General features: G+C 40.6%; 3 protein-coding genes across 3 annotated transcripts in view; 2 read left to right on the plus strand and 1 right to left on the minus strand.

Annotated features, from left to right (window-relative positions):
• Window positions 1-10095, plus strand: part of SMAD9 (SMAD family member 9) — a 66310-nt gene extending 56215 nt beyond the window's left edge. The window contains exons 5-6 of the mRNA XM_019971390.2: window positions 3937-4193; window positions 6618-10095. Of these exons, the coding sequence (XP_019826949.2) occupies window positions 3937-4193; window positions 6618-6761 (401 nt within the window). The 3' untranslated portion in view covers window positions 6762-10095. The remainder of the gene's footprint in view (window positions 1-3936; window positions 4194-6617) is intronic.
• A 7337-nt stretch (window positions 10096-17432) lies between these two features.
• On the minus strand, window positions 17433-27397 carry RFXAP (regulatory factor X associated protein; the record flags this gene model as incomplete). Its single annotated transcript, XM_019971391.2, has 3 exons — window positions 17433-18901; window positions 21230-21337; window positions 26714-27397. Coding segments are annotated over 3 exons (903 nt in total), but the record flags the coding sequence as incomplete, so codon positions are not given.
• On the plus strand, window positions 23010-24484 carry LOC109566964 (protein SET-like). The gene is made up of 2 exons (XM_070800554.1): window positions 23010-23051; window positions 23377-24484. The coding sequence occupies exons 1-2, from the start codon at window positions 23010-23012 to the stop codon at window positions 23968-23970; spliced, it is 636 nt and encodes a 211-aa protein (XP_070656655.1). The 3' UTR covers window positions 23971-24484.
• Window positions 27398-27620: the final 223 nt, after the last annotated feature.

Genomic DNA, 27620 nt, shown 5'->3' on the forward strand with positions numbered 1-27620 from the left:
AAGGAATTATCCTGAGACAAGGGTTTAGTTTGTCAGTTCCTTAGAAGCAGGGTCTGTACCTCGAGGTGATTTTTTTTTTCATTGTTTAAAAAATTATTTTTGGGGCTATGCTGGGTTTTAGTTATAGCACGAGGGATTTAGTTCCCTGACCAGGGATTGAACCTGGACACCGGGATTGGGAGTGTGGAGTCTTAGCCACTGGATCACCAGGCAAGTCCCTCAAGGTGATTTTTGGATCCCTTCTTTCCCAGTGGATTTAGTTTCCTGGTCTCAAAACATCCTTTCCATTCTGCCTTTGAATGTGTGTGAAGTTTCTCATCCCTGAAAAAGCAAGTCCTAAAAAATATTTAACACAGAACATCATACTGTTGCAGTAATTACACAGGATACTGAAGAATACTTAATATCATGAGAAAATGTTGTCAGTATTTTAATAGTGAAAAAAGGTTATAAAAAAGCCTATAGAGTATGATCCCAATTTTATTTAAAATGTACACATGAAAGACTGAAAGTATATGACAGATGTTAGTACTGATTATTTCTAGGTTGTGGATTTGTGGCTGATCTGTATTCTTTGCATCTCAGTATTTTCAACATTTCTTCTAGTGGGCTTTCCTGCTCCTGTGAGGATGGGGTGGGACCCGGTATGTCCAGGCGAGCTGGGGTTGCTGCAGTCAAGAGTGGTAGTGAGAGAGTAGAGAGAGAGAAAGTAGTGCCAAGGGGCACCCACCTTGGCAGAATCACTGAGTGTGTGCATGCACAGTGGGGCGTTCACTGGGGCTCAGTGCTGTGCTTAGTCACTCAGTCGTGTCGGACTCTTTGCGACCCCATGGACTATAGCCAGCCAGGCTCCTCTGTCCATGGGATTCTCCAGGCAAGAATACTGGAGTGGGTTGCCATTACCTCCTCCTGGGGATCTTCCCAATCCAGGGATTGAACCCAGGTTTTTGAAATTGCAGGCAGATTCTTTACTATCTGAGTAACCAGGGAAGCCCAAGAATACTGGTGTGGGTAGCCTATCCCTTCTCCAAGGAATCTTCCCCACCCAGGTATCAAACTGGGGTCTCTTGCATTACAATTGGATTCTTTACCAGCTGAGCTACCAGGGAAGCCCCAAATCTGCTTGCTTGTTCATCCTATTTGTCCAGAGATGTCTTCAAGTAATAGCTTGAGGGGACTGACTGTGTACCAGCCCGGAGGCGGCTCTGTGTGAATTGAAAGGAGCCCCTGCTGCCATCTGCTGGAGGAGTCTTGTAATAACCATACAAATCTCGGAAGTCTGAGGCACACCCTGGGTTTGTGTAGTGCACAGCTGCGGTCACAGTCTTGGGCAGGCCCACCTCCATCCTCTGGCCCAAAGCCCTGCTGTAGGTCTGGAAACCTTTACTTTTATATTATTTTTATAATTTATTTATTTATTATTTACTTTAGTTTTGTGTTTTCTTGTCAAACTGTGCCGAGTCTTCATTGCTGTGCTGGGCTTTCTCTAATTGCAGCAAGCAGAGGCTACTCTCTAGTTGCTATGCGCAGGCTACTCATTAAGTGGCTTCTCTTACTGCAGGGCACCTGCTCTAGAGCTTCAGTAGTTGTAGCATGTGGGCTCACGAGTTGTGGCACCTTCTTTGGGTGTTTATCTGCTCACTGTTCTCCGTGGCAATTTAGCACCTCGCAGATGTGGTTTAAAGCCAGGCTTCTGGCCTGTCAAATGGATGCGAATAAAATCCCTTGCTTACTTGACTCTTTAGATGCTGCTGTCTCTAGCCTTCTTCATCATGGGGTTGAATATCCCTCCTTGTTCCGGCGACCAGGGCCGGCTCAGGGCTTCTCTGGGCACATCCCATCCGCTCTGCCCCTTCTTCTCACTCAGGATGCTGAACTGCTGCCTCCCCATCCAGGCTCTTCTCTGCTTTCTGTGCTCCGCCAGGATGTCTGTGGTTGCAGATAAGACTTTTAACAGGATTGAAAATCATCCCCTAAATAAAGACCAGAGTCAGATAGCAAAAAAATCTTATCTGTTCTTAGTAAGCTCTAGGAGGATTATGTATTTGAAGGGCATTCAACTCAAAGACATACTGAACACTTAGCAGCCTCATGCTCTGGCAATTTGATGACCTGCTCTCCCGCCACCCCAGAGGCAGGCCTTCCCCTGGGAGTTTTTAATGAAGTCTGGTTGGATTTGCCCCTGTCTCACCTCCCAATATGTGGGTCCAGCCAAGTAAGTCTGGGCTTCCCAGGTGGCTCAGATGGTAAAGAATATGCCTGCAATGCAGGAGACCCTTGTTTAGTCCCCGGGTCCAGAAGATTCCCTTGGAGGAGGGCATGGCAACCCACTCCCAATATTCTTGCCTGGAGAATCCCATGGACAGAGAAGCCTGATGGGCTACATACAGTCCATGGGGTCGCAAAGAGTCAGACGCGACTGAGCAACTAATAACACACACCTCCCACATGTGGGTCCAGTACTGTGTCCCAGCCAATTAGGACCATCCTTCTGCCTACTCCTCAGGCCCAGGGCCATGGGGATCAGACCCCAGGGCGTTCAGGAGAGAGAATCATGGAGGTGAGGCAGAAAAGGAAGGCTGAGCAGAGGAGGGGACCTGGTCTGACTGAGGCAGTGAGAGGGGAACCTTGACCCGAGTATCAAGAGCTTTATCATTGTGACCCTGAATCAGTTTCTTCAGACTGTGTTGGAGTCTGTGGTTTGCATACATGACCCTGAAAGCCATTCTTTTCTAAAATTGTATTAAGGGAAAGGAGATGGGAAAAGGAAACCATAAAGCTGGCAGGAAGTAGTTACATAATAGTGCAAAAATTGCCTCCATTGCTACTTAGATCCTGACAAAGAAACTGAGTGGCTATGTCGGTCAAGTTTCCTAAATGCAGGTCTGAGAAGCCCTGGAAGTCTTTCAGTTGTATTATTTAAAAGTGTGTGTTTGGTTTTTTTTAAGTACTGAAATCTGTCCCTATAAGTAGATTCAAGATAATTTCTACAATCCCCTTGCCACTGCATGGAGATTGTATTTACAACCATGTTGACACCTGGAGATAAGAGATTTTGTTTCTGCTAAAAGGTTGGGGAACAGTTGTTCTGGTACTTAATATTCCCTAGACTAGAACATCTTCACCTCACCTAACTCCAGTCCCTTGTTACAAATTTATGTTGAGTCTTAAACCCAGAATTTGGAGGAAGAGCATCAACTAAAATGTACTTTGAGCAACAACATTCTCAAGACCCTCTTCACCTTTTAGTTCTAAGAACATGAGATGAAATAGCATAAACTACATTTTGATTGAGTCTTTATATTTTATCTGAAAATGTGGCATGAATTTCACTGTAGGTAAAAATAGGCATTATTTCTATGACCTGTAAATGTAGGTGATAAGCTTTAAAATGGAATAGGTCTCTTTGAGGTACTAAGAGAAAAGGATTTATAATTGTTAGTAAAATAAAATGTAGACTTCATTTATCATGTCCTCTGAAGTGGATTTAGTATATTCATGTAAGTAACATTACCGTGGTACTTACTGTGTCAAGTTCTTTACTTCTACATGTCCTGAAGGACTATTTGATGTTTTCTGCATTATGTTGTTATTTTGCCTCTAATAGTATGAGATCTGCCTTTTAGAATGAACAAGCATGAGGCTGCAAGTGACAGGAGCAGTATTAATACATGCCAGCCTCCTTCTTTGTTCTTGGCTATGCAAACCTGAGTTGCAATATACTTTTAAATGCACTCATGGAGAAAATACAGGTGATAATTAAAGCAGGTCAACCTTGGGGGCACTCGTGGTACTAATCAATGATTGGTGATATTAAAATTAACCTCACAGTTGATAGTCACGTCTCTTTAGGTGACAGAGGCGGATGAGATGGGAAGGGGGCTAAGTCTAAGTGGAATTCAGTGCTGGTGTTGGAAGACTGTTTTTGCCTCACAGGCGTGCACCTGTACTACGTCGGGGGAGAGGTCTATGCCGAGTGTGTGAGTGACAGCAGCATCTTCGTGCAGAGCCGGAACTGCAACTATCAGCACGGCTTCCACCCAGCCACCGTCTGCAAGATCCCCAGCGGCTGCAGCCTCAAGATCTTCAACAACCAGCTGTTCGCTCAGCTGCTCGCCCAGTCTGTGCACCACGGATTTGAAGTCGTCTACGAGCTGACCAAGATGTGCACCATCAGGATGAGTTTTGTCAAGGTAAGGAGTGCTCACTTCCCGAGTGTAAGAAAGAGACCAAGAGCACAGGACTTCCGGAGCAGTCCAGTGGCTAAGACTCCCTGCTCTCAGTGCAGGGGCCCCACGTTCGATCCCTAGTCAGGGAACTAGATCCCACGTGGGTCAACTAAATATCCTGTGTGCCACAACTAAGACCCAGTACAGCCAAATAAGAAAATAAATAAGTAAAAAATATATATATTTTTAAACAGTCTTCGACTGATGTGACAGTTGGACAGCCAGGGCAAGTAGACAGCATTTTGGGAGGAAAACTCTCAATTGTTTTTCAGAAGAGCTCCTCCGTGAGTATGACATCTCTTGTTTAGCATTTTTAAGAAAATTCTTAAGTATATTACTTTTGGAGGAAATCCAAGTTAAGACAGTTACCTGATTTTTCTTTAAATAAAGAAGATAAAGTGACTATGATGGTTGTATAGGACTTAATGCTACAGAGATTTTTTTTTTCTTCCCTCAAATTGCTGAGCACTATGGTCACTCAGTAAATGGTGAATTTACCTGAAATTGAATAAGACACTCTCCTTACTCTTACAAAGCAGACAGGCAAACAGAGGCGATTGTATTTATAAATAAGCTACAAAACAGGACTGGGTCTAATACAAGGGAGTATGAATTAAGTGCTGTTTACAAAGGAATAAACAGGTTGGGGTAAAAACATTATGGGGCTCATGATTAATTCTCATGCAGTAGTAGATGTTCTGCTTATGAATATTTGTGAATTTCTCAATTAGTTCTTTAATTAAAGTTGATGTGAAGGTTGGAGAATGGAGGGAGTTAACTTAGTGGGAAGGAAAAACTGGATTTGCGTGTTGAAGCTAAGCCCTCAGCTTATCATCTGTTTCATTCCTCACAAAGCACTTGCAAATAATTCTGGTGTTTCCAAATCTGAGCTTGTTTGTCAAACTGAGTATATGTGACAGTTTTCCCATGGTGACCTATCTATTCAAGGGGTATCAGTATGGCTTGTTCCAGATTTTTTCAAAGAAAAAATTTATTTATTAATTCTGTAAAATTACCATTTTACAGAATTACAGAAAAATGTATTTATTAGTTCTGTAAAATTACCATTTTACAGAATTACAGAAAAATGTGTCCCATTTTTCAACACTCTTATTTATAATTTCAGTATTTAAAAAATGAGAATCAAGAATAGAGTTTCCAGTTTAGAAAATGACTTCTTGAATTCATTTTTTTCATGGTGACAAAACAGTTTCATTCAAATTTGCATGCGTGCTAAGTCGTTTCAGTTGTGTCCGACTCTTTGTGACCCCTTGGACTGTAGCCCCCCAGGCTCCTCTGTCCATGGAATTCTCCAGGCAAGAATACTGGAGTGGGTAGCCATTCCTTTCTCCAGGGATCTTCCTGACCCAGGGATCGAACCGAGATCCCCTGCATTGCAGGCAGATTCTTTACCATCTAAGGGCCACCAGGGAAGCCCTTATTCAAATTTACTGTTAAGCTTTAAAAGCATTTTTACACCGTCAGGCAATTAACAAATACCTGAAAGTCTTTTCAAACATTCTGATGCTTTAGAGCCAGCAGAGGGCAATAATAAGCAACCATTTGACGTACTTTTTTCTAGGCCTGTTTTAAAAATTGGGATGAGATGGCCAATGTCTCAGACATAATAATTTTACTGTATTATAAACTTGTATAGGAATTTGACTTTCCTAAGATCAACTAGATGTACTTCTCATATATGTAGCCTTTAAATTCATAAAACCACATAATTCACAAAATAAACTGTTACTAATATTGCAGGGACTTAAAAAAAAAGATTCCTAGCAAATATAACTATAGGTGATCAGTGTAAAAGAAATTGGTAAGTTCTCACCACAATAAAAAATTGCAACCATGTGAGGTCATGGATGTTAACAAAACTTATTTTTTGTGATCTCTCCTGGGGATGGTCACCAAAGGCAAATTGCCATAAGTGAGCCAGCATGGGAGAGGGGAAACAAGCTTTCTTCATCAACCCTGAGTAACAGAGAGCACCTTCAGCTCTCACTTAACAACTTTCAGATCCAGCCATTGTTCTGTTTCATGCAAAACACGGACTTCAGCATTAAGGGGGTGAACATGCATTCAAGCTCCCTTCCCTGGGGAAGACAGCATGATTTCCCAGTGTCTCTGACGTGGCTGGAACCCAGGCCCTCTCTAGGTCCATGGATTTAGTTGCGAGCCCAGGAGGATACCTGGGATGGGGACTCATCTTAGGGTGTCTGGCTGATGAAAAGGTTGTCTTGTACTTGCAGGAATGCAGAGTTCATGTTCTCAGGTCCCAGAAGCTGCCCTGGTGGGTGGGCTGTGTCCAGCAGGCCTGTTTCGTGCCCCTGGAGGCTGCCTGGAAATCTGGCACAATCACGTGGCTCCGTTTTTGCTTTTCAGGGCTGGGGAGCCGAGTACCATCGCCAGGATGTCACAAGCACGCCCTGCTGGATTGAGATCCACCTTCATGGACCGCTGCAGTGGCTGGACAAAGTTCTGACTCAGATGGGCTCCCCACACAACCCGATTTCTTCGGTGTCTTAACAGTCCTGTCTCACCACACATTTCTATAGGGTAGATGCTGTTGCAAGCAGTGGCTTATATCATTTCAGATTCACGACTAACTGAAGTTTCTAAGTACACATGTAAATACATTTAATATATACTCTTCATATTTTGTATCACCATCTTGGTTTGTGCTTTCTAGTTAACCTGATGCCACTACAACGCAATGAGAAAAGCAGGTTTTTCGCGCCTACGCTCTAATAAGCAGCAGCTTCTTTTGTGGGAGAGAACAAATGAGAGGCAAGTCTGTGGACAGTGTTTGAAGGGTGCTGGCAGAACAAAGGCAGCTTCCGTCTGCCGTGTCACATAAGGCATATTGTGTGGCCAGTCCAGAAAAATACTAAAACTGTTTACGTAGCAAAAATCAGGTACTAGCAGCACTAGGGCAAATAACACTTTGGACAAAACAAACCTGTAACATTTAAATAACCTCACTTCAAATGCTGACAAAAAAAGAAAATCAAGCTTGTAAAATCAGTTATGTAAAACAAGTCATATAAGCTTTATTTCTGAAGTTGAAATACCTGTAGGTAGACTGTTGTGCTGATATGAATGGTACCTTTTAAACAAATTAAAACTGTGATTGGAAAAGAAAGAAACTGTGAAGCTGAGAGCCAGGTTGCCTCATTATCTTACCACTGTACAGAAAAAATAGAATAAATGACTCTAATATGGGAAGATATTATAAATATGAAAATAGCATGAAATGAGCTATATCCCCCAACTGCAAAATAAGACCAGCACTTTCTTAATCCATGCATCACCCACAGAGATGCCTGCCTTCCACGTAGGAAATCACATTAAGTTCCACGTAAGTTCTCCTGGTGACTCAGGGCAGGCAGCTCTGCAGATCTTAGTCTGCACAGCATGCTTGCTGGCCTCGTGTTTAAGTCCCATGTGTGTGTGTAGAAGCAGCAGTAGAATAAGAGCATCGGACAAAAACACCCTGTGTTTACTTATTCCTTCTCACATTCCCACGTTCACAGTCTCTAGGCGAGGGCACATTTTGCCGCATGTTCCTCACACATTGGTAAATACTAACTCTTCACAGATGACTCAACGTTCACTGAAGCCTCTGAGAAAACCTAGACACGTTGCTGCAATCCATGTGAGTTCTTTAACTTAGTGTCTCTACTGATTAAGTGACCTGCTGGTCATAGGTGGTAGCCTCTTATAAAACTAAAGCCTCATACCTGGAAATAAGTTCCCAAATAAGAGTAATTCCATAATCCCTATCATTTCTGACGAACAGTGGTCCTGAATAACAGGACATTTTAAAAAATGCATACAAAATACCAAAACCTGTTATTTACCCTTGGATGATAAAGAGAGGGCCATTTACCAAATTTCTAGGTACTTTGATATATATATATATATATATTTCTGACCCACTAAACACTGCATTGCTTGGAAAATTATTTCACACCCTCTTTAAAATGTATAATTTAAGAAGGTAATTATGCTTGTTAACAGACGGTACTTCAGTGATCCAGGAGGTTTCTTCATTTATACATTCTGTCTCAACTCTTTCTAGCATTAGTATATAGTAGCTGTTTCTCATTAAATTGTATTCAAGGTAGGAATGATCATATGAAAACAATGTATGCGTGAGCTACTGCCGTCACCTCTTGTAATGACTAGTGTTACCTAGAAGCTTTCATATATACAATAGAAAATATCACATTTTACAGTAAAGTTAGGTGGTCCGTTTAGTGTTTAGAGAATGCTGTAGTTTGTTGGTTCACCAACTATGTATGTGCCTGGCACAGTGTTAGGTACTGTGGAGTCAATGTGCACAAGAAACCGTCCCAGCCCTCTGGAGCTGAGAGTCTACACGGAAATCTGTAGAATCATCCTCATGTTTCAAGAACTATTAAAACAAAACATGCGCTCTTTCTTATGCTTGAAAAAAGTGTAATTGCTTTCCTAATTCTCTATTTTGAAACTGATTTTCTTGCTCTTCTGAGCAATCAAGTCATGGATGAAGACATCCTTGGATAAATGAGGCTTTTCTTGTGTCTCAAAGCTGGATTTTTCTCCTCTTGCTTCCCTGTTTTCCAGTAATTCCCTATGTCCCCTTTCCTTGGAAAAGGCATTAGTGTGGTGAAGTCTTCCTCAAACGAGTCCTGCTGCACAAAACAGCATGAGGTACATGTGGTCTGGGCTCCAGGGATCAAACATCGCTTTATCCGTCAGTGGTCAGACTCCTCCTCTGGTAATCTTACACCTTTACAGAATTAATCGGTACTAGTTGCTTATAAGTGACATGAAAAGATACACTGGCTTTCCACGCAGCTTTGGGAAACCAGGACATCTTCAAAAAATAAATGATTAAAGTGGTACGTATGCATCACTACCAGGTCTATCTCACCAAAAGCCTTTATCAAGATACTGTGAAATTCAGAGAATTTAGAAGTGATGGGAAATTAACCCTTAAGTCATTGTAACATAGTCACATTTTAGATCAGGCTTTTACATTTTTTTCTGGTAAGAATTGTTAAAAATTGTAATGCAAGGATTTGATTTCTGACTTCTAAATGTGCTTATTTAACATTCAATCCTTGAGGTAGACAGTCCAAACGATGTCTTCACATTCTTTTATAGGCTCGTGAGCAAAGTGGACATGCTGAGCCATTAATTGCATCAGCAATTGCCAAACATGTTTAAGGTTGCCGTAGACAAGGCAATAGAGAACAGTAACATCTGGCCTGCTGACAAGACTCAGAACATTTATAGTGCTGTTCAAGTCTGGGTTTTGTTTTTTCTCCTGTTAAAAATTTGAGATGTAAAAATTTTTAGTTAGATGATATTTTAATACCTACCAGTGCTTTGGAACTATTAAGATGTCAATTCTCAATACATTTACTTTATATTTTTTTTACACTCAGTTTAAATCAGAAAAGGTTGGACAACCACCTAGCATTTAGAATCTCCTTTTCATTGTCTTCTTAGGAAGTGAATACCCTGTCACAGCAACAAAAACATTTTTTAGGTATTGCCTGTTAAGACTTCAAGCACCGGCTTAACTTTGAGTATGTCCTGAATATTCGGTATACGTAGTCAACAAATAAAGCAAAATGGAACATGCATTCCAAATTTTGTCTGCTCTTGTTAACGATTTAATGGCCGAACTATATGACAAATTACATGATCTTGGCATATGTTAAGTTCAAATTAATGTAAAACAAACTAACAAAAAAGAAACTATTTCTATTTAAGTCATCTTTTTTATTATAGCTAGGCCTCAATTATCCTTCAAATGCACACTTACACTGTTATCTGATTGTTTATAATAAAGAATACTGTACCTAAATGTCTTTTGGCTCATTATTCCCTACAAACCTCATAGAAGGATTCGTTGTATATGGGTCCTTAAGATGATCTTATACAATCCTGTTTTGAAAATTGGATTTTTTGAAATCCAACATCCTATAGAGAAATTAGATAACAGTTTTGAATTAAGCATCTTAGAATAACTGGCATTAAATATAGAACCTTGGAAGGGGAGGCATAAATTAGGTTTGGATTAACATATACACTACTGTATATAAAGTAGAAAAAAATATAGAACCTTGATATTTTGCAGTAATTTTAGAAAGGATATGCATAGAAGCTTTTTTTTTCCTGTGTATTGGCAAATATTAAGTGATATTACAGTATATGGGAATGAACCATTACTGTAAATATCTGTACATTGCTATATAATACCTGTTAGAAAAGTGTTAAAGGCAACTCAGGACAAATGAAGATGGAATCCAGGAGGAATATGAAAATATCTAAAAATGTAAATTTTCTGTTCTCTCCATTAAATTTCCTTCCAGTCTAAATGCGGTGGGGAGGGGGGGGGGTAGAATATGTAAGTATTTTGAGAAAACTTGGTCTTTTATTGATTAAAGTTTTCTTTTTTTTAAAAAAATGGAGCCCTTTATTCAAAATGTAAACAGATGAAAGACAAGCTATTCTGGGTGCACAGAGGAGGGCTCAGTCAGTTTAGTCGCTTAGTCATGTCCGACTCTGCGACCCTGTGGACTGCAGCACGCCAGGCATCCCTGTCCATCACCAACTCCCGGAGCTCGCTCACACTCATGTCCATTGAGTCAATGATGCCATCCAACCATCTCATCTTACTTAAGCTGGAAGTTTATGGAGAGCAGTGATTGTGTCTTGCTTGTCTTTGCATCTCCTATTTTTCCTGACCCTGTTCTTGCATCCAAAATTTGGTATTGGCACTTCAACCACAAACTAGTACATATTTTTAAATATACCATTGTATAGACATAAAATATTTTCTTTAAACATTAGCCTAAGAGACAGAATATTTTCATTAGCCTAGAAACTTCCACATATTCACTTATTAGATGATTCTTGATCATCAGTTACTACCAGGCAGGCACTGCAGATAACAATGACAGATGACAGTTTCTGCCTTAAAGAAACTTCCAAGTCTGTGGAGAAAGATGAACAAGTAAACTGATAAAGGTCAATGTGCTATCAGCTGGGACAGGCTGCTGGAGGGCCTAGCAATGAGCTCTCCACCAGGCCTGGGTGTGTACCCTCTGGGCTGATCCACCTTGCCTTCCTTCCCATTGGTTCCCATTAGCAAGGCTCCCAGACATTTCTAGACCAGCTTAGGTGCCCAGTCTCTGTGCCCCCATCGTAATTTGTGCTCATCAACGATCCACTATCAATCCCTATACCATAATGTCTTCTTGTCCATTCATCTCTACAAGGCCGGGAACTTTTTAAAGGCAAGGATTCTGTGTTCAGCATTTTCCAGCTGTTGTTTATTTAGAAAGGCATTTGGGGTTCCCATTATGAAGGCAGAAATGGTATTTGTTTCTGATTCCTTTTTTAAAATCAGCAATTATTTAATTTCTTCCCAAAATAAAAATAATCGCAAGCTTCCAACTGCATGTCTGGTGACCATGCTGCAGCTGGTGGGGAAGACAGAAGCATGCTTATGACTTAGATTGCAAATACTCAGCTGTACAGTAGTAGCAAGGAAAGGCAGCTTTGACAGTTAAAACTGTTAAAATCATTTCTATTCTAAGCATTTATTTTCAGAATGTGAATTTGAGTAAAGAAGCATAAGAATTCTCATAGAATAAGTCAACATGGCATATAAAGAAGATAACACTTCTGAATGTTTATCTCTGTATGATCATCATAGATGGTTCTATTATTTGCATACATCGATAAAAATGTTAACTGTGGCCTCAGATTTACTCCAGTAATCTGAAAGATGATGTTAAGATGGAGTACATATAATGAAAATTATATTCACGGTTGTCTTAAGCCCCAAATTACTCACACCTGCACGCAGTACATTATTTGGAGATAATGCTTGCAAGTGACAAGCTGGATTCTCTCTGGCCTCATCATTTAGAAAGAAAAAAACTAAACATTCTCAAAATAACCCACTGATGGTTAATGAAGTTGTCTGTAGAGAGACACTTAGGAGTAGGGGTCAGAAGACTTTCCATCCAGGGCCAGATAGTAAAAATTTTCCGCTTGTAACTACACAATTCTGCCACCACAGTGCAAAAGCCGCCATAAACTATGTATGTGGCCAGGGGTGGCTCTGTGCCAGTGAAATCTTACAGATGTCGAAATGTGAATTTCATGTAATTTTCACATGTCATGAGATGATTTTTCTTTTGGTTTTCCAACCCTTTAAAAATGTAAAAACTATTCTTAGCCTGTGGCAGTACAGAAATGAACTGTGGGTTGGATTTGGCCTGGAGTGGGCCCCCAGTTCGCTGAGACCTGAGGATAGAGCGTCTTGAATGTTACCAACCACAGCTGTGCCCTCACCTGAATCCCTCCTCAAGGAGATACCCTTGAGCCTGACCACCAGAAGCCTTCTAGTAAGCTCAGCCAACCCTTAACACTATTGCAGGGGAGGTGATTATTGTGAACCACTATGCTTCGGGGTGGTGTGCTAGATAACTGACACAGTCGCCATCAACGTGCGGGAAGCTCATGCAGCTCTGTCTCTGGTTCGTCCTGAACCCTCAGGTGGGAAGAGTGGCTTCTTGTCACAAAGTGCAGGCAAGCCTGTTTGGAAGCACCTGTAATTTGTGATACAACTGCTATTTTGGTTCTGAACACTACCCTGGCTCCATCTGCTCTGCCAGTGCAACAGCTGTTTAAGAGATCTGTGTTCAAAATACTCCTCTTTTTCAGGCTCTGTGGGAAGGCTTGCCAGTTTGGTTGCTAGAGGTTAAGCATTCAATTCCTGGCTCCTGTTACTAACGCCAGAGGTGAGCCCTGGCATTGTCCAGTGAGGGCACAGTGCAGGCAGTTAGGCAGCACTGGCCTCTGAGGACCCACGTGGTGGGGAGCACCACGGTGATCCCAGGCTTCATCTTGTGGCTGGAGAAGAGGCTAGAGCCCAGCGCTCTGCTGGCCCCAAAACACCCAGCCCTCCTCTCCAAACTGGGTACCTGTGAGTTACTCAGTGAGTTTTGGTCTTTTTTTTTTTTTTTTTCAAATACGATTATGTTTTTTATTCTCTTCATTCATGTTTGTTCAGAACATTACAGTAGTCATGAAGGGAAAAATAACTACAGCTTTAAATCTTCGGACACAATCTGTCTGAAATATATGAAACCATGCCATTATTTCTTAGGGGAAAAAAAAAGCATTCAAAAATGCATTTGATATTTTAGGTCAAAGATTAAGATCCATGTCCAAGTAAGCCATGTGTAAGGTTTAAGTGTAAGTCATGTTTTCATTCGGTGAGTTTACAGAAATGCTGGCGTGACGTGAATGATTTGAAATAGTCAAATCCTTGAAGGTTTCTGCACTAGGATTTAAATAATTCTCATTGCCCTTCAGAATAGGCAGTGCCTGGCCTGGGCAGGGGCTGTGGTCATTTTCCAATTGCTAACAAAGCAGGAAATGTTCAAGGTCTTAGATGGACTTTATACACCATTTAAAGGTAGTGAATGTCTGCGACTAGGGAGCAAAGGGCAATTCTGATGGTTGCTGGTGCTAAAGGGGTGAATAGGAAAAAGAAGAGACACAGGAAACATGGCCACGGAGCATTTGGGCATGAAGAAAGAAAGGTACCTGGATAAGGGAGGGAGGCTTGGCTTTTCTCACATTGGCAGACCCCTGACCCCAGGAGGGTCCACTCACTGGCACAAAAAGCAGGGTGTCAGAGCCCTGAAGGGTCTTTTAGAAAGGAAAGGCCAGCTCTGCAAGCATCACAGGAGCCTGGAAACAGGGTCCTTGAGTACGACATGGAGCTTCCATACTGGCAGACAACTTTGGGTGATCTTAGAAATATATGGCTTTCTCTAAGACTCATTTTCTGAAAGAAAATAATGCTGTCACAATTAACCCTCACCTGCCACCCACAGAGATGATCCTAATCAACATGATGGTGAAGTACACCTAAGTATGTGTATTTTACTTAATATATTACCTCAATAAACAGTAATATAATTTTGTGCAAATATCTGATGTTAATATACCCTGCTCCTTATTAGATTTTCAAAGGCAACCACTATAAAATCTTAACAGTGGACAGTGGTCTCCAACCAAAGACAGTAAACGACCCAGACTGCAATTATAAGAGAGGAAAACAGATAGAAAATCTCACTAGTTGTTACTTCTTTTATGCTTGTTTTCCTTAGCTCTCTGATTTTGCTTTCCTGCTGCATATACTCTTGGGCCCTTTTAAGCCCAAACTACAAACAGCTAATGAAAATCAGTATCTGTGCTCAATGACTACATTGTAAGAAAGGCTGCATGCATTTCTGTATTACTAGGGTAAAGCTATGAATAGAAAGTATCATTTAATTTGCTGCAGTTTATAATAATAAAAGCTTACCTTTGCTGCATTAGAATAATACAAATGATTATTTGGAGGGTGGAGCAATATAACATAAGGAGAACAGGGAAAAGCAGCCCATGTCCTGATTAGAAGATGAGATCAACTCAATTATTAAACATGTCAAGTATTTTCACTAAAAAGTTCTGAAAATATTCAGTTTAAACTCAGTAAAAGCAGCATTTTAATTAGTATTTTAATAATAATTTTTTTCTACAGTGAAACAAGTCTGCTCAACAAATGAGAGTTCAGCCCATCTCTAAATCATAAGCTAGACTATCTGAATGCAGTCTTAATGCATGCACCATTCAACAACATCTGTAATCATGATTATAATACTCATTTTCATAGCTACATAAAGTTAGAAACTGAGGGGGTAATGATGATAGGAATACTAAAATTTCCATGTCAATTAGTTACACAAAGGAAATCAGGACTACCTGCCCACAGCTGTACTAATTACATTTTCTAATTCTAGAAAAAGAAACAGGAAGTTTTAAATCAACAATCACGTCAAAGATCCCAAATTGAGACCTTTTAAACCAAAAGCCATAAAAGAAGTGTCAGATATGTCCAAATATTCAAAATTTGAAAACCCACATGGGCAAGAGATACCATAAAAAGGTAAATACACCAATGTTAGACATGAAAAAAGAAAAATGACAGGGTTCATTTTCGTAACAGTCACCAGACTTTTTGCACATTTTAGGAAAAAAGGAGGCTAATGGAAAAAAATAGACAAAAGACAGGACTAGCTAATGCAGCGAAGAGCCAAATCTAAGTAGCCAATAAGCATAGGAAAAGGTTCTCAAATTTACCAGGATTCATGGAAATGCTAGTAAATGCAACAGTCAACAGTAATATAGCTATCAGAAAGGCAAGAGGTAAAAAAAAAAAAGAACAGCAATTCCTACTGCTGGTAGAAATGCGAGGAAAAGAAATTCTACCAGGGACTTCCCTGGGTAAGCCTCCATGCTCCCAATGCAGGGGGCCAGAGTTCAATCCCTGATCAGGAAACTAAGATCTCACATGGATGGGAAGAAACTCTCAGAGGGGACTCTCACAATAAATAAGTGCTACATATTCAGAAATACAGATTTGGCAGTAAAAACATATTTCTTTCTATAAACTGAACTAGAAAGCCAAGGAAAAAGCATAGCCTATCTACTGTTTTCACTTTGTAATAGGACTTCAGTTTGTAATAACAAAAACACTTTGGAAAGAGTCATCTGTGCGTGGTAAAAATTTAAGCGTTCAAAGGATTATTTTGATAAAAGATCTCCCAACCACTGAACACCCCATTCTTCTACCCCATGACACCAGTGACCCAATTTTCCTTTACCACTTCCAATTTTGCATATGAGCTTGCATGAGCATTTAATTATACATTTACATATAATTTTGGTAACATTATTTATGATCTTTTGTTTTTGCCTATTCAAAACTAACTGTAGTCCCCTCACAATTTTTGATTAATACAATCTTTGATGGACACCTCTTTTGAAGACCATCTTGTTTGGATTAACTACTTCTGATGCAAAACATCTGTTTCATCGTTTTCTTTCTTTCCCTTTCCTTTTCTGATTGCTTGTCAACAAGTTTTGGTGGTGCACTAGAGCTGCTGGTTGATGAGCTGAAGCAAAGCCCTGTGGGTTTCTCCCTGAGTTGAGAGCCATCCCTGAGTTATTTACTTGCCACTAAATCCTACAGGCTTGTTTATTCAATCCCTCCAAATCCCACTCTTCAAGTGGAAGTCTGGGAATGGTCTTAGAACCAAGGCATAAAGAAGCTTGAGTTATTGATATACTCACTGTTACAGAGTGTTATAAAGACTGGGGCAGTTGCTAACTCATTGTAATGAGTACTGCTAGTTTCCTAGATGAAGTACCCCGTGTTCTCGGATTCTTCCTACACTTGCTCTGCAATGTCATAGTAAACTCCACTTCCTGTTGGCCTCATTTCTTCTCTGTTCAGCAAGAACTCTAGCTCCCATTACTGAGTACTCTCACAAAGGCAACCTAACTTCCTCCACTTCTTCCACTAAATGAATTTGAGCTCAGGCTTGCAATTTATCGTTCTTCCTCTATGTCTGTTGGAGCCCTGTGAAACTGTCACCTGATTGCAGATTGCCATTATTGGTTCCTGGTTTCCAGACCAAATCTTCAATGCTGCTCATCAACCCTCTTACATACAGTATTACTGAGGATAATACTAATATTATTGAGGATATTGGTTTGGCTGGATGTCACAGAACACCTGAATAACCATGGCAGATACAAGAAATACAAGATCTACTGCCTCTCACACAGCAGTCCAAAACAGGGGGTCCCAGGCTAGGATGGTGTCTCTGCTCCCTGAGGCCATCCAAGGATACACACACAAGGCCAGTTCTCCAGATTTAAAGGATAAATAAACTCAACCCCTCAGTGGGACGAACAGTGAAGCCACATTACAAAAGTTACACATACATGGAGGGGTAAAACAAAGTTGGGGGCAAACTGCAATAAACCTACCCCAAATAAGTAAAAACTTGATTGTTTTTTATATATTAAGTAGTTCCTTTCTTTTAATATATTTTAAGTTCCTTCAGCTTTTACTGACCTATTACTTTCTAATTTCCTCATCCTGTTTCACTTGAAGAAGGATAAGCTGCTTTTTAACTACAGATGTTAACTTATACTCTAGGGATTCAAAAAAAGCTCCCAGCTCCACAATTAAGAAAACAAGCGAACAGTGGATAACAAATGTAAATGAATTCCTCTGCATCTGGTGTAGAGCAACTGAAGAAGAGAATTAGTGAATCAGACAACTCAAAGGTCGATAATGACTTTAATGAGTAATTCTGGTAAAAGTGTTTCTGCACAGATATGCAGGTATAAAAACAGATAAAAAAAGTCAACAAAAAGATTCCTTCTCTCCTTAAGGTTATCTTAGAACATTCATGACTAAATTTCAACTTGATATATATTTCATAGCTTAAAACTCAAGAGACTGTAACAACTTTCTGCACAGTTTTAACTTTCAGGCCTATGCACTTATTATTCTAACACTAGAAATACTTTCTTGACATTTGATTTGGCACTCTTATTGGTAAGCTTTGCCTTTTAAAAGTTTTACTAGGAGAAAATACAAGAAAAAAGTATCTATCCAGATTGCCCATCACTCTCTGAACATTATCTAGGAATAATACGATCTTCTGACAAAAATGCTGGAGTGTTATTTTGGGGATCTCTTTTTGAAAAAGAAATGAGTATAAAAAAGTAGTTTTGTTCTGACACTGGTAAGAGGACATACGTTTGTACTGTTCACAAATTCAGTACACAAAAGTTGTTTGCTTTAAAAGAGAACACTGATAGAAGCAGAGAGGCCGACTCTAGGAGGCGCACTCATTCCAGGGTACTTAGTTAATACCTCCTGGGTTTTACCAGCACGTCTTTGAGAAGAGGTGCACATCCTACTCTCTCAGATATTTAATAATGATCCCTTTCTTTACACATAAAAAATATGCTTACCACCTTGACAGCTCCAGTCTTAACCGGAAAGAAAAGGTTATTATGAGAACCCAACTCCAGGTGCCCTAACTACATTTTATCAACACAAATAGCTCTCAGTGTTTCTTAAGAGGAGGGTTATTGGCACCGAGTGTAAGATAATTCTGAACTGTGGGGGACCATTTCAGACACTTAGCATTCCTGGCCCACTCACTAAAAAACAGCAAGTTTTCAAGGTCACCGTGACAAAACATACCCATCCATTTCCAACTGGATGGCTGGCTGGCCCTTGTACTGCCATGGATTGCCCCTTGATGAGAACCACTGGTTAGATGATCCAAGATTAATATCTATTAACTTCATGACTTCCACAGAAAGCAACTGCTGTATTACCTTCAGTAACAATGACTGAAGAGAAACTTAGTTTTTTAAAAAAAAACCTTGTATTTAAATACTACCCTGGAAAGATAAGCTGATTTCCTCAAATCCATGGTGATCTGAAAGGACTAGACGCACAATGTGCAATGCTTATTTGTCTCCAAATGCACACATACATTCACAGGAAAATGTTTACCATCTGCTGGCATGTCTTACTCCATTTATCTGTAGTATAAAAATATGTCCGTCTGTCTACTACAGTAAGATAAAAAACGTGTAGATCTTCTTAATAAATTTCCTCACACCGATGTTCCTGGAAACTGCTGTTGTCTTTGTTCCAAAACTTGCTGATTTAATAGCTGCTGCTGTTTCTGTAAAAACTGCACCACTTCTGGACTTCTTAGTAATGACTTAAAAAGGAGAAAGAGAAAATATGTTTATTAATAGCAGTATTCTTATGAGATTGTATTCATGCTGTAAAATTACTCTGCTATATCCTTATACCCGATATAATATACTTACAAAAAAAATTCCTGAACTGAATTCATTTCTTCATTTGATGTACTGCAGTTAAACTTCAAACTAATAATAATAAAATCTGGTATCATGCATCAAATACTAAAATCTAAAACTCATGTGGGAAGCCTGATTTTATTGGTGACTTTGCACACAAAGGAAATGCTTTTATGATATGCCAGCATGTATAGTCTTTATGAAACCTAAGGGCCAAAAAGAGCGCTGGCCCAAGATTACAGCAAGGGGAAAAAAAAAAAGGAAATGAAAAGATACCCCATGTAAACATGGCAGTTAAAATTCCAGTTTAGAAACATATACATTTTTGACAAGTACTGGAGCTCAAGTTCCTCCCACTAGCTCACTAAGTCTTTTGGAAGAAATTAAAAATGATGTATGATTGTGTGTATAGGTATGTGTGTTTAAATATAGGTATACATGTATAATAAAACTAATATTAGCACGCTACTAAAAGTTCAGAAAAGAAATACAACTGCTCTAAAAGAACTAATAAGTTTTATACATTGACCATTTTTAAATATAGTTATACTCACATAACAAATATAAGACTGTTTTTATTAAAGTATTTATATAAATTGATAAGGAAGAAAAACCTTGAGCCTAATATACTGAACTCTTTGCGACCCCATGAATCACAACATGCCAGGAACTGAACCGAATATACTGAACAAGATAAACCAAATAAGATGGAAGTACCATCATTAAATACTGATTTTAAAATTTAACATTACGGCATAGTATATTTCCTATTTATTAAATGCTTTTGTTTAAAATTTATTCGTAAAGACTGCTGCTGCTGCTGCTAAGTCGCTTCAGTCCTGTCTGACTCTGTGCGACCCCACAGACGGCAGCCCACCAGGCTCCTCTGTCCCTGGGATTCTCCAGGCAATACTGGAGTGGGTTGCCATTTCCTTCTCCAATGCATGCATGCCCACTAAGTCACTTCAGTCGTGTCCAACTCTTGTAAAGACTGCCCAACCTTTATTAAGTAAATGTACAACAGTCTACTTAGCTGTTATGAGGCTACTGAACAATGAAGTTGTTTAAATTACTATTTTACTATTTGTGATAAATACATTTCTGGGAATGTCCTTACGCTTAACTTTATCTATACTTAGGATTCATTTCCTGCGTATGTCTTCACAGTAAAATGATTTCTGAGTGAAGGAATGACCATTTTAAGGACTCTTGATACAGACTGTCCAACTGCTTTCTTTTATTAATATTATAATAAATATTATATTAGTGTTGTACTAATGTAAGATGCCATCAGAATGAGAGTCCCTTTCATGGGAGTCCTCAACATCACTGTGTTTTATCATTTAAATAATTTTCACTTATTGAACTGTTTATTATGTGATTTTTTTACTGATATGAAATACATTTCCATATCATATAAGGGAAGCATTTCTGCTTTTTTCCGTTTATATTTTTTTTGCAATGTATTGAGGGCAAAATTCTTCATCAATCTGTATGAGAAAAATGTCAACCGTATCAAACATCATCTTTTATATATTTATTGCAACTCTTTTTCCTGTTATTTTCAAGTTTGCATTTTTATTTTTATGCTGCCATTTTTTTACTACAGTATTCATTTTTATGTAGCTAAAAGTCATGTATGGATATGAGAATTGGACTGTAAAGACGGCTGAGTGCTGAAGAATTGATGCTTTTGAACTGTGGTGTTGGAGAAGACTCTTGAGAGTCCCACGGACTCCAAGGAGATCCAACCAGTCCACCCTAAAGCAGATCAGTCCTGGGTGTTCATTGGAAAAGACTGATGTTGAAGCTGAAACTCCAATACTTTGGCCACCTCATGCGAAGAGCTGAATCACGTGAAAAGACCCTGATGCTGGGAAAGACTGAGGGCAGGAGGAGAAGGGGACGACAAAGGATGAGATGGCTGGATGGCATCACCAACTCGATGGACACGGGTTTGGGTGGACTCTGGGAGTTGGTGATGGACAGGAAGGCCTGGCGTGCTGCAATTCATGGGGTTGCAAAGAGTTGGACACGACTGAGCGACTGAATTGAACTGAAATTATATTTTCTCCGTAATTTTGTCTTTATGAGATTCCAATGTATACTGGCAGAGGCACAGTTATAACTGTGATAACCAGCTTAAAAATCTCAAAAGTTGAACAGTTTCATTTATAACAAACAAATGTGTCAGGTTTGGAACTACTGTACAAACAGATATTTACCAGTCTTTTTTGATTTAACACTTGTTCTAAAAGGGTAGGTCTTGCAGGTCGATCTCCAAAGGATCCCGTTTTTTGTTTTACAATGGAGAGTATGTTGTCTGCACTTTCCTGCGATAAAAGACAAAATGCAAATAGGATTAAGAGTTGATATAATAATCCATGATTACAGGCATTTCAATGATGCTTTGCTTCTCTTCCTTATTGCCCAGTTCCTGGGAGCCTTTGGGAAAGTCCCTCTTTAAGTCACTAGGCAAAGTATTGACATTACAAAACACGCCTCACTCCCTCACCCTCCAGAATTTCCAATCTGGGATCTTCAGTCTCCAGAAGTTCTCAAAAATCAACAGAGGGGCAGGGGTAGAGGAAGGGGACCTATTTTAATAGCTGTGAGCGATTTTCAACATTACAAAACAATGCCAAGTGGAAACGGAACACTGTCTTCAGATAAAGCTATCCAGGTCAAATTGTCTGCCTGCCTTTGGATGGAGTATGTGAATGCAAAGGCCATTTATATAGTGCTAATGAAACACTCTTCACTGCTTTTTTTGCCCAACAAACAACAACCACCACCAACCAAAAAATGGGGTGGGCAGTAAAATATTACTTAAAGAAAAGCAATTGATACACAAAGATTTCAAAATTTGGAAGTCACCAGGAGAAAAATGACAAACTGGCTTTGAAAAGACTGAGAAGCACTGGTGTAAGTAATCTCTTGCCACCGGTATAGACAAAACAGGTAGTCCTGAAATCACACCATACCCTGAGGCATCCTTACTCAAAATCAGCAGCACTTACTACCAATTATGTTCCCCCAGTTACCTGGTAGGATCTTAAATACTTACAATTTTCCTGGCCAACAAAATGTTAAGTTTACTGAAACATTCTGACTCTTATAAAATGCTGACTATATACAAAAATTCTGACAAATATAAAGTCACATAAGCCATGCCTTGTATAAATTTACTCTTATTCTGCTCTTCATCTAAAGATTATTTAGATGTTAAGCTGTTTTTTTCTCTTGATCTTTTTTTTAAAACGTTTCCAATTTTATTTTATTTATTTTTGGCCATGCCATGTGGGATCTTAGTTCCCCAGCCAGGGATCAAATCCATGCTCCCTGCATTGGAAGTGCAGAGTCTTAACGACTGCACCACCAGGGAAATCCTTTGACTTTCTTTCTACTGGTTTCTGAGTTATCTATTAGACTATTCGCCTTATCTCTTTCACTATGAGAAGTTTATCAATTTAATGTTAAAAAAAATTCAACCCCTAAACATTTTAAGCCTCACAAATACACACACACACACACACACCTGTAAAAAGGAGACTCTAATACTCAGAGAAAACAAAAATAATTTCTTTCTCTCTCCCCACAAGATTAACTACTTATGGGACTGATTGATTCTTATGTGCACTAGAAATGGGATGTTGAAATTGACGTGGAGTTCCCGTATTCTCACCACCTCACACACATCACTGTGCATTAATACATTCAGAATGTTAGTAAGACAAAATCATAGAAGCTTGTAGTGAAAATAACCTTCAGTCATCCAGTCCTAACTTCTGCAAGTGCTGGAATTATAGAAATCTTCAACACTTTTTGTTCTAAGGAGTTACCAATTTTTGAGGCTACCCATCCTGAATATTCATTGGAAGGACTGATGCTAAAGCTGAAACTCCAATACTTTGGCCACCTAATGCGAAGAACTGACTCATTGGAAAAGACCCTGATGCTGGGAAAGACTGAAGGCGGGAGGAGAAGGGGACGACACAGGATGAGATGGTTGGATGGCATCACCGATTCAAAGGACAACGAGTCTGGGTAAACTCCAGAATTTGGTGATGGACAGGGAGGCCTGGTGTGCTGCAATCCATGGGGTCGCAGAGTCAGACACGACTGAGCGACTGAACTGAACTGATTTGGTTTTGAGTAACTAACGTTTAGGTGGCATTTCCTTAGGTTGGGCTGAAACACATAACCCTTGTGACTCACCTGAGTCCTGGTTACTTCAGAACTATGCAAAATAACTCTACTGCTTCTTCCAAATGACAGTGTTCTTAGACATTTTATGATAATAATCAATCCCACAGGTCACTGCTTTCATCCCTGGTTCCTTTCTGTGTCACTCACACAGCACCATTTTTAGATACATGGACTAAACATTATAACATTTGTTAACCATCCACAAGTGTCTGCACTGCTTGGGGAGGAGGATGAAGAGGCACTGCATTATTTGACAAGAGTTGAAGTGACAGAATTTGAAGACATTAAATCAGGTTACAGAATAGATTTTTATTTTGATGAAAACCCTTACTTCGAAAATAAAATTCTCTCCAAAGAATTTCATCTGAATGAGAGTGGTGATCCATCTTCAAAGTCCACTGAAATCAAATGGAAATCTGGAAAGGATTTGACGAAACGATCAAGTCAAACACAGAATAAAGCCAGCAGGAAGAGACAGCATGAGGAACCAGAAAGCTTCTTCACCTGGTTTACTGATCATTCTGATGCAGGTGCAGATGAGTTAGGAGAGGTCATCAAAGATGATATTTGGCCAAATCCATTACAGTACTACTTGGTTCCTGACATGGATGATGAGGAAGGGGAAGGAGAAGAGGATGACGACGACGACGAAGAGGAAGAAGGATTGGAAGACATTGATGAAGAAGGGGATGAGGATGAAGGTGAAGAAGATGATGAGGGGGAGGAAGGAGAGGAAGATGAAGGAGAAGATGACTAATGGAACACTGATGGATTCCAACCTTTTTTAATTTTCTCCAGTCCCTGGGAGCAAGTTGCAGTCTTTTTTTTTTTTTCCTCCTCTTGTGGTCAGTCGCCCTGTTTTTGAGGTCTCTTTTCTCCTTTATACCATGGTTCACAACTTATTTGGGGGGGGAAATACCTTGAGCAGAATTCAGTGGGACAAGAATTTCTACCCCTTTCTGTTCCAAATTCATTTTTATCCCTTCCTGTCTCAACAAAAACTATGGAATCAACACCACCATGCTCTGTGGGAAAAAAAGAAAAACCTTCTGCTCCCTTAGCTCTGCTGGAAGCTGGAGGGTGCTAGGCCCCTGTGTAGTAGTGCATAGAATTCTAGCTTTTTTCCTCCTTTCTCTGTATATTGGGCTCAGAGATTACACTGTGTCTCTATGTGAATATGGACAGTTAGCATTTACCAACATGTATCTGTCTACTTTCTCTTGTTTAAAAAAAGAAAAAAAAAAACCTTAAAAAAATGGGGTTATAGAAGGTCAGCAAAGGGTGGGTTTGAGATGTTTGGGTGGGTTAAGTGGGCATTTTGACAACATGGCTTCTTCTTTGGCATGTTTAATTGTGATGTTTAATGGACATCCTTGCAGTTTAAGATGACACTTTTAAAATAAAATTCTCTCCTAATGATGACTTGAGCCCTGCCACTCGATGGGAGAATCAGCAGAACCTGTAGGATCTTATTTGCAATTGACATTCTCTATTGTAATTTTGTTCCTGTTTATTTTTAAATTTTTCTTTTTGTTTCACTGGAAAGGAAAGATGATGCTCAGTTTTAAACATTAAAAGTGTACAAGTTGCTTTGTTATAATAAAACTAAATGTGTACACAAAGAAAAAATAAATAAATAAACATTATATACATCTGTTCATTTAACCTTGATTTGTGTCAGAAATACTGATTTTTATTTTTTTTAAGGAATACTGATTTTTAAATACCTTAATTTCTAATCTTGCTACTCATACTATGGCAGCACACCCCGTCACCACCTACCAGTCCTTCTATAGCTATCTCCTAAAAATCTCTACATCTAGAGGCCCTTGACTTTAACCCACACCATTACAATAGGAGCCCTTGTTACTGCCTAACTAGGAACTTTCTTTTGAAGCCTCCAAATTCAAATCCCAATGCCTGGCATTCAGTATCATACAAAAACTGGCTTCAAACTCTTTCCAAATTTATCTTTTGTGAATTTACCACACAGATACTCCACTTTAGTCTTCCGAAAAGTAGCTCCTGTATTCCCACTTCTCCTTCCTTTACTAAGACGTGCTTCTCTTTCTTTTTACCACCAAAATTCTAGGGAAGCAGGATAGCATGTGGATAAGACTGAAGGTTCTAGAACCAGACTGCTTGGGTTTGAGTACTTGCTGGCTGCATGATCTGGGCCAAGTTACTTAACCTCTCTTTGCCTCAGCTTCCACTTATGGAAAGTAAAGTATCTATCTCACTGCTGAAGGGGGTGAGACTCCATTTATAGCTGAGCACTGTGCCTGGCATATAAGAAACTGAGCTGATAAACTATTAGCCGTCCTTTCTAGCTTATACTGAGTTGCATTTTCTCTGCAAAGCCTTTCTAGAATATCTCAGCCTACAGTGATCTATCCTCTCCACTACTAAAGAAAGCAGCACTTACAGTTGGCCCTTATTGTATCCTGACTGTTGCCGTTAGTTCTTTTCTTTCCACTCAGTTCAACAAAGACTTAGAGCTTCTGATTCTTCAAACTGATAGTGTCCTTTAAGTAAATGGCTATTATTTGTTGAGTATAGAAATTCTCTTTCCTAAGAAATCATGCAAGTTATTTCAGAATAGGAAAAAATTTAAGTTTCTTTTTGTAGGGATTGGATGGAGAGATTCTAATTCAGGTATCTACTTGCCTTTTATGTATTTTCCTCAAACTGTAGGTGTAAATGCTTGACAATTAAAAAAAGAAAGAAAGAAAAAGAAAGTGGTTACAGGTAAAACATTTCCTTCCTGAAAAGAAGTGTATCATCTTCTCAGTCTGTAAAGAATTCTGAAGTGAATGAGTACCTTTGGAACAAACAGAGGGTCAAACGACTACCCTTACTTTCATTCTTGAATAAGAGAGATGCTTATTTACTGAGAACTGGAGTATTAAAAATAAAGTTAACTGAGAGAAAGACACTGAGAACAGAACTAAGCACTATTAATAAGAACAGAGTACTGAGATAAGATTAAGAATATAACACAAAGAATACTAACCAAAGTACTCTTTTTTCCACTTTAGCTAGTGGAAAGGTGCTGAGAACAGGGTACTAAGATTAGGTATACTCAAGAAAAGGATACTGAGAATAGGGTAGTGAAAAAAGGAAGAGATTACCTTCTCTAAAGGACCGATTTCAGTTGGGTTCCTAATGCTCTTTGCCTACTCCTCCAGTGATGAATCAGCTCAATTTACTACCTGCCCTTCCAGCCCATATCCCAGATCTTTGAAATTACAGCTTTGCTACCATGTCACACCATTTTCATCGAGATTTACTCATCTCTACAAGGGTGTACCAAAACTGTTCAGGCTTGCCTACGTCTGCATAAACTTTTTGAGGGCAAGCACTCGCTAACTTTCAGCCACAAGTCCAGCCACGGAAACCCGGCCCCTTTGGGAGCCGGTGGGCAGGCGCTGAAGCTGCGGTCTGCGGCAGGAGTTGGGTCTCTTTTTTCACCTCCCACTCCCCCAGACCCCAGGCCATACCTCCAGTTTGACGTTTCCTGAGCTGCCAGCCGCGGCGGCCCCACCGCAGTTCAGGGCCTGGTCGCTTTTCTTCTTCTTGTACTTGTCCTTGTACATCTTGTTGCGGTGTTTCTTGCACATCCACGGTTTGCGCTGCTTGGCCACCTGGCTCGTGGTCTCGCTGCAGCCCTCGTACGTGCATGTCTTGCTCAGGCCGCCGCCGCCGCCGCCACCACCGCTGCCCCGTCTCCGGGCTCCCCCGCCGCCGCCCTCGCCCCCCGAGTGGGTCTCCTCGTCCTCCAGATCCTCCAAACTGGCTGTGCTCTCGCCTCCTCCCGGGGGGTCCGAGGTGTCCAGCAGGTCGGCCTCGTCCTCCCCCGCCTCCTCCTCGCCATCCCCCGCCACTTCGCACAGGTACCGAACGGGCTTGCCGGGCCCGCCGATGCCCCCCAGGGCCGGAGCCGGCCGCAGGACGCCCTCGGCCGCGGCTTCGTCCTGCCCTCCACAGGGGTGCATCACCAGAAGCGCGAACTGCGAGGCCGAGGCGCCCGGGACGGGGGCTGGAGTCAGGGCCTGGCCCGGTGCAGGGGCGGGGGCTCCGGGGCGGAGCGCGCCGCTGGCGGCGCCCGGCCCCGCGCCTTCGGTGACACCCTGAACCTCCGTGCTGCTGAGACTTAGGTGTTGGGGATCCACGAGCCCGGCCTTTCAGCACCTGACGGGCCCAACTGCACCTAGCAAACCAGCTTCCCTGGACCGCGAGAAACACCCGAGAGGGCTCCGCGATAGCCCCCCACTGCGCCTGCGCGTCTGCCGCCGGCGCGTGAGCGTCTCTACGCTCCGTGGCTTCAGGAAACCCTGCGTCTCTGAGGGGTGGGGCTGAGCAGTCGCCCGAGGGGCTGACTGCGCATGTGGGATTCGCGGTGGCGGG

Source organism: Bos indicus, chromosome 12 (assembly GCF_029378745.1).
Source record: "Bos indicus isolate NIAB-ARS_2022 breed Sahiwal x Tharparkar chromosome 12, NIAB-ARS_B.indTharparkar_mat_pri_1.0, whole genome shotgun sequence".
NCBI classification, from domain to species: domain Eukaryota; kingdom Metazoa; phylum Chordata; class Mammalia; order Artiodactyla; family Bovidae; genus Bos; species Bos indicus.

Coding starts and splice junctions, on each gene's coding strand:
- LOC109566964 (XM_070800554.1), top strand. CDS start 23,010: ATGGTTGGATGGCATCACCGATTCAAAGGACAACGAGTCTGG. Junction 23,052..23,376: donor TCAAAGGACAACGAGTCTGG/GTAAACTCCAGA, acceptor CACCATTTTTAG/ATACATGGACTAAACATTAT.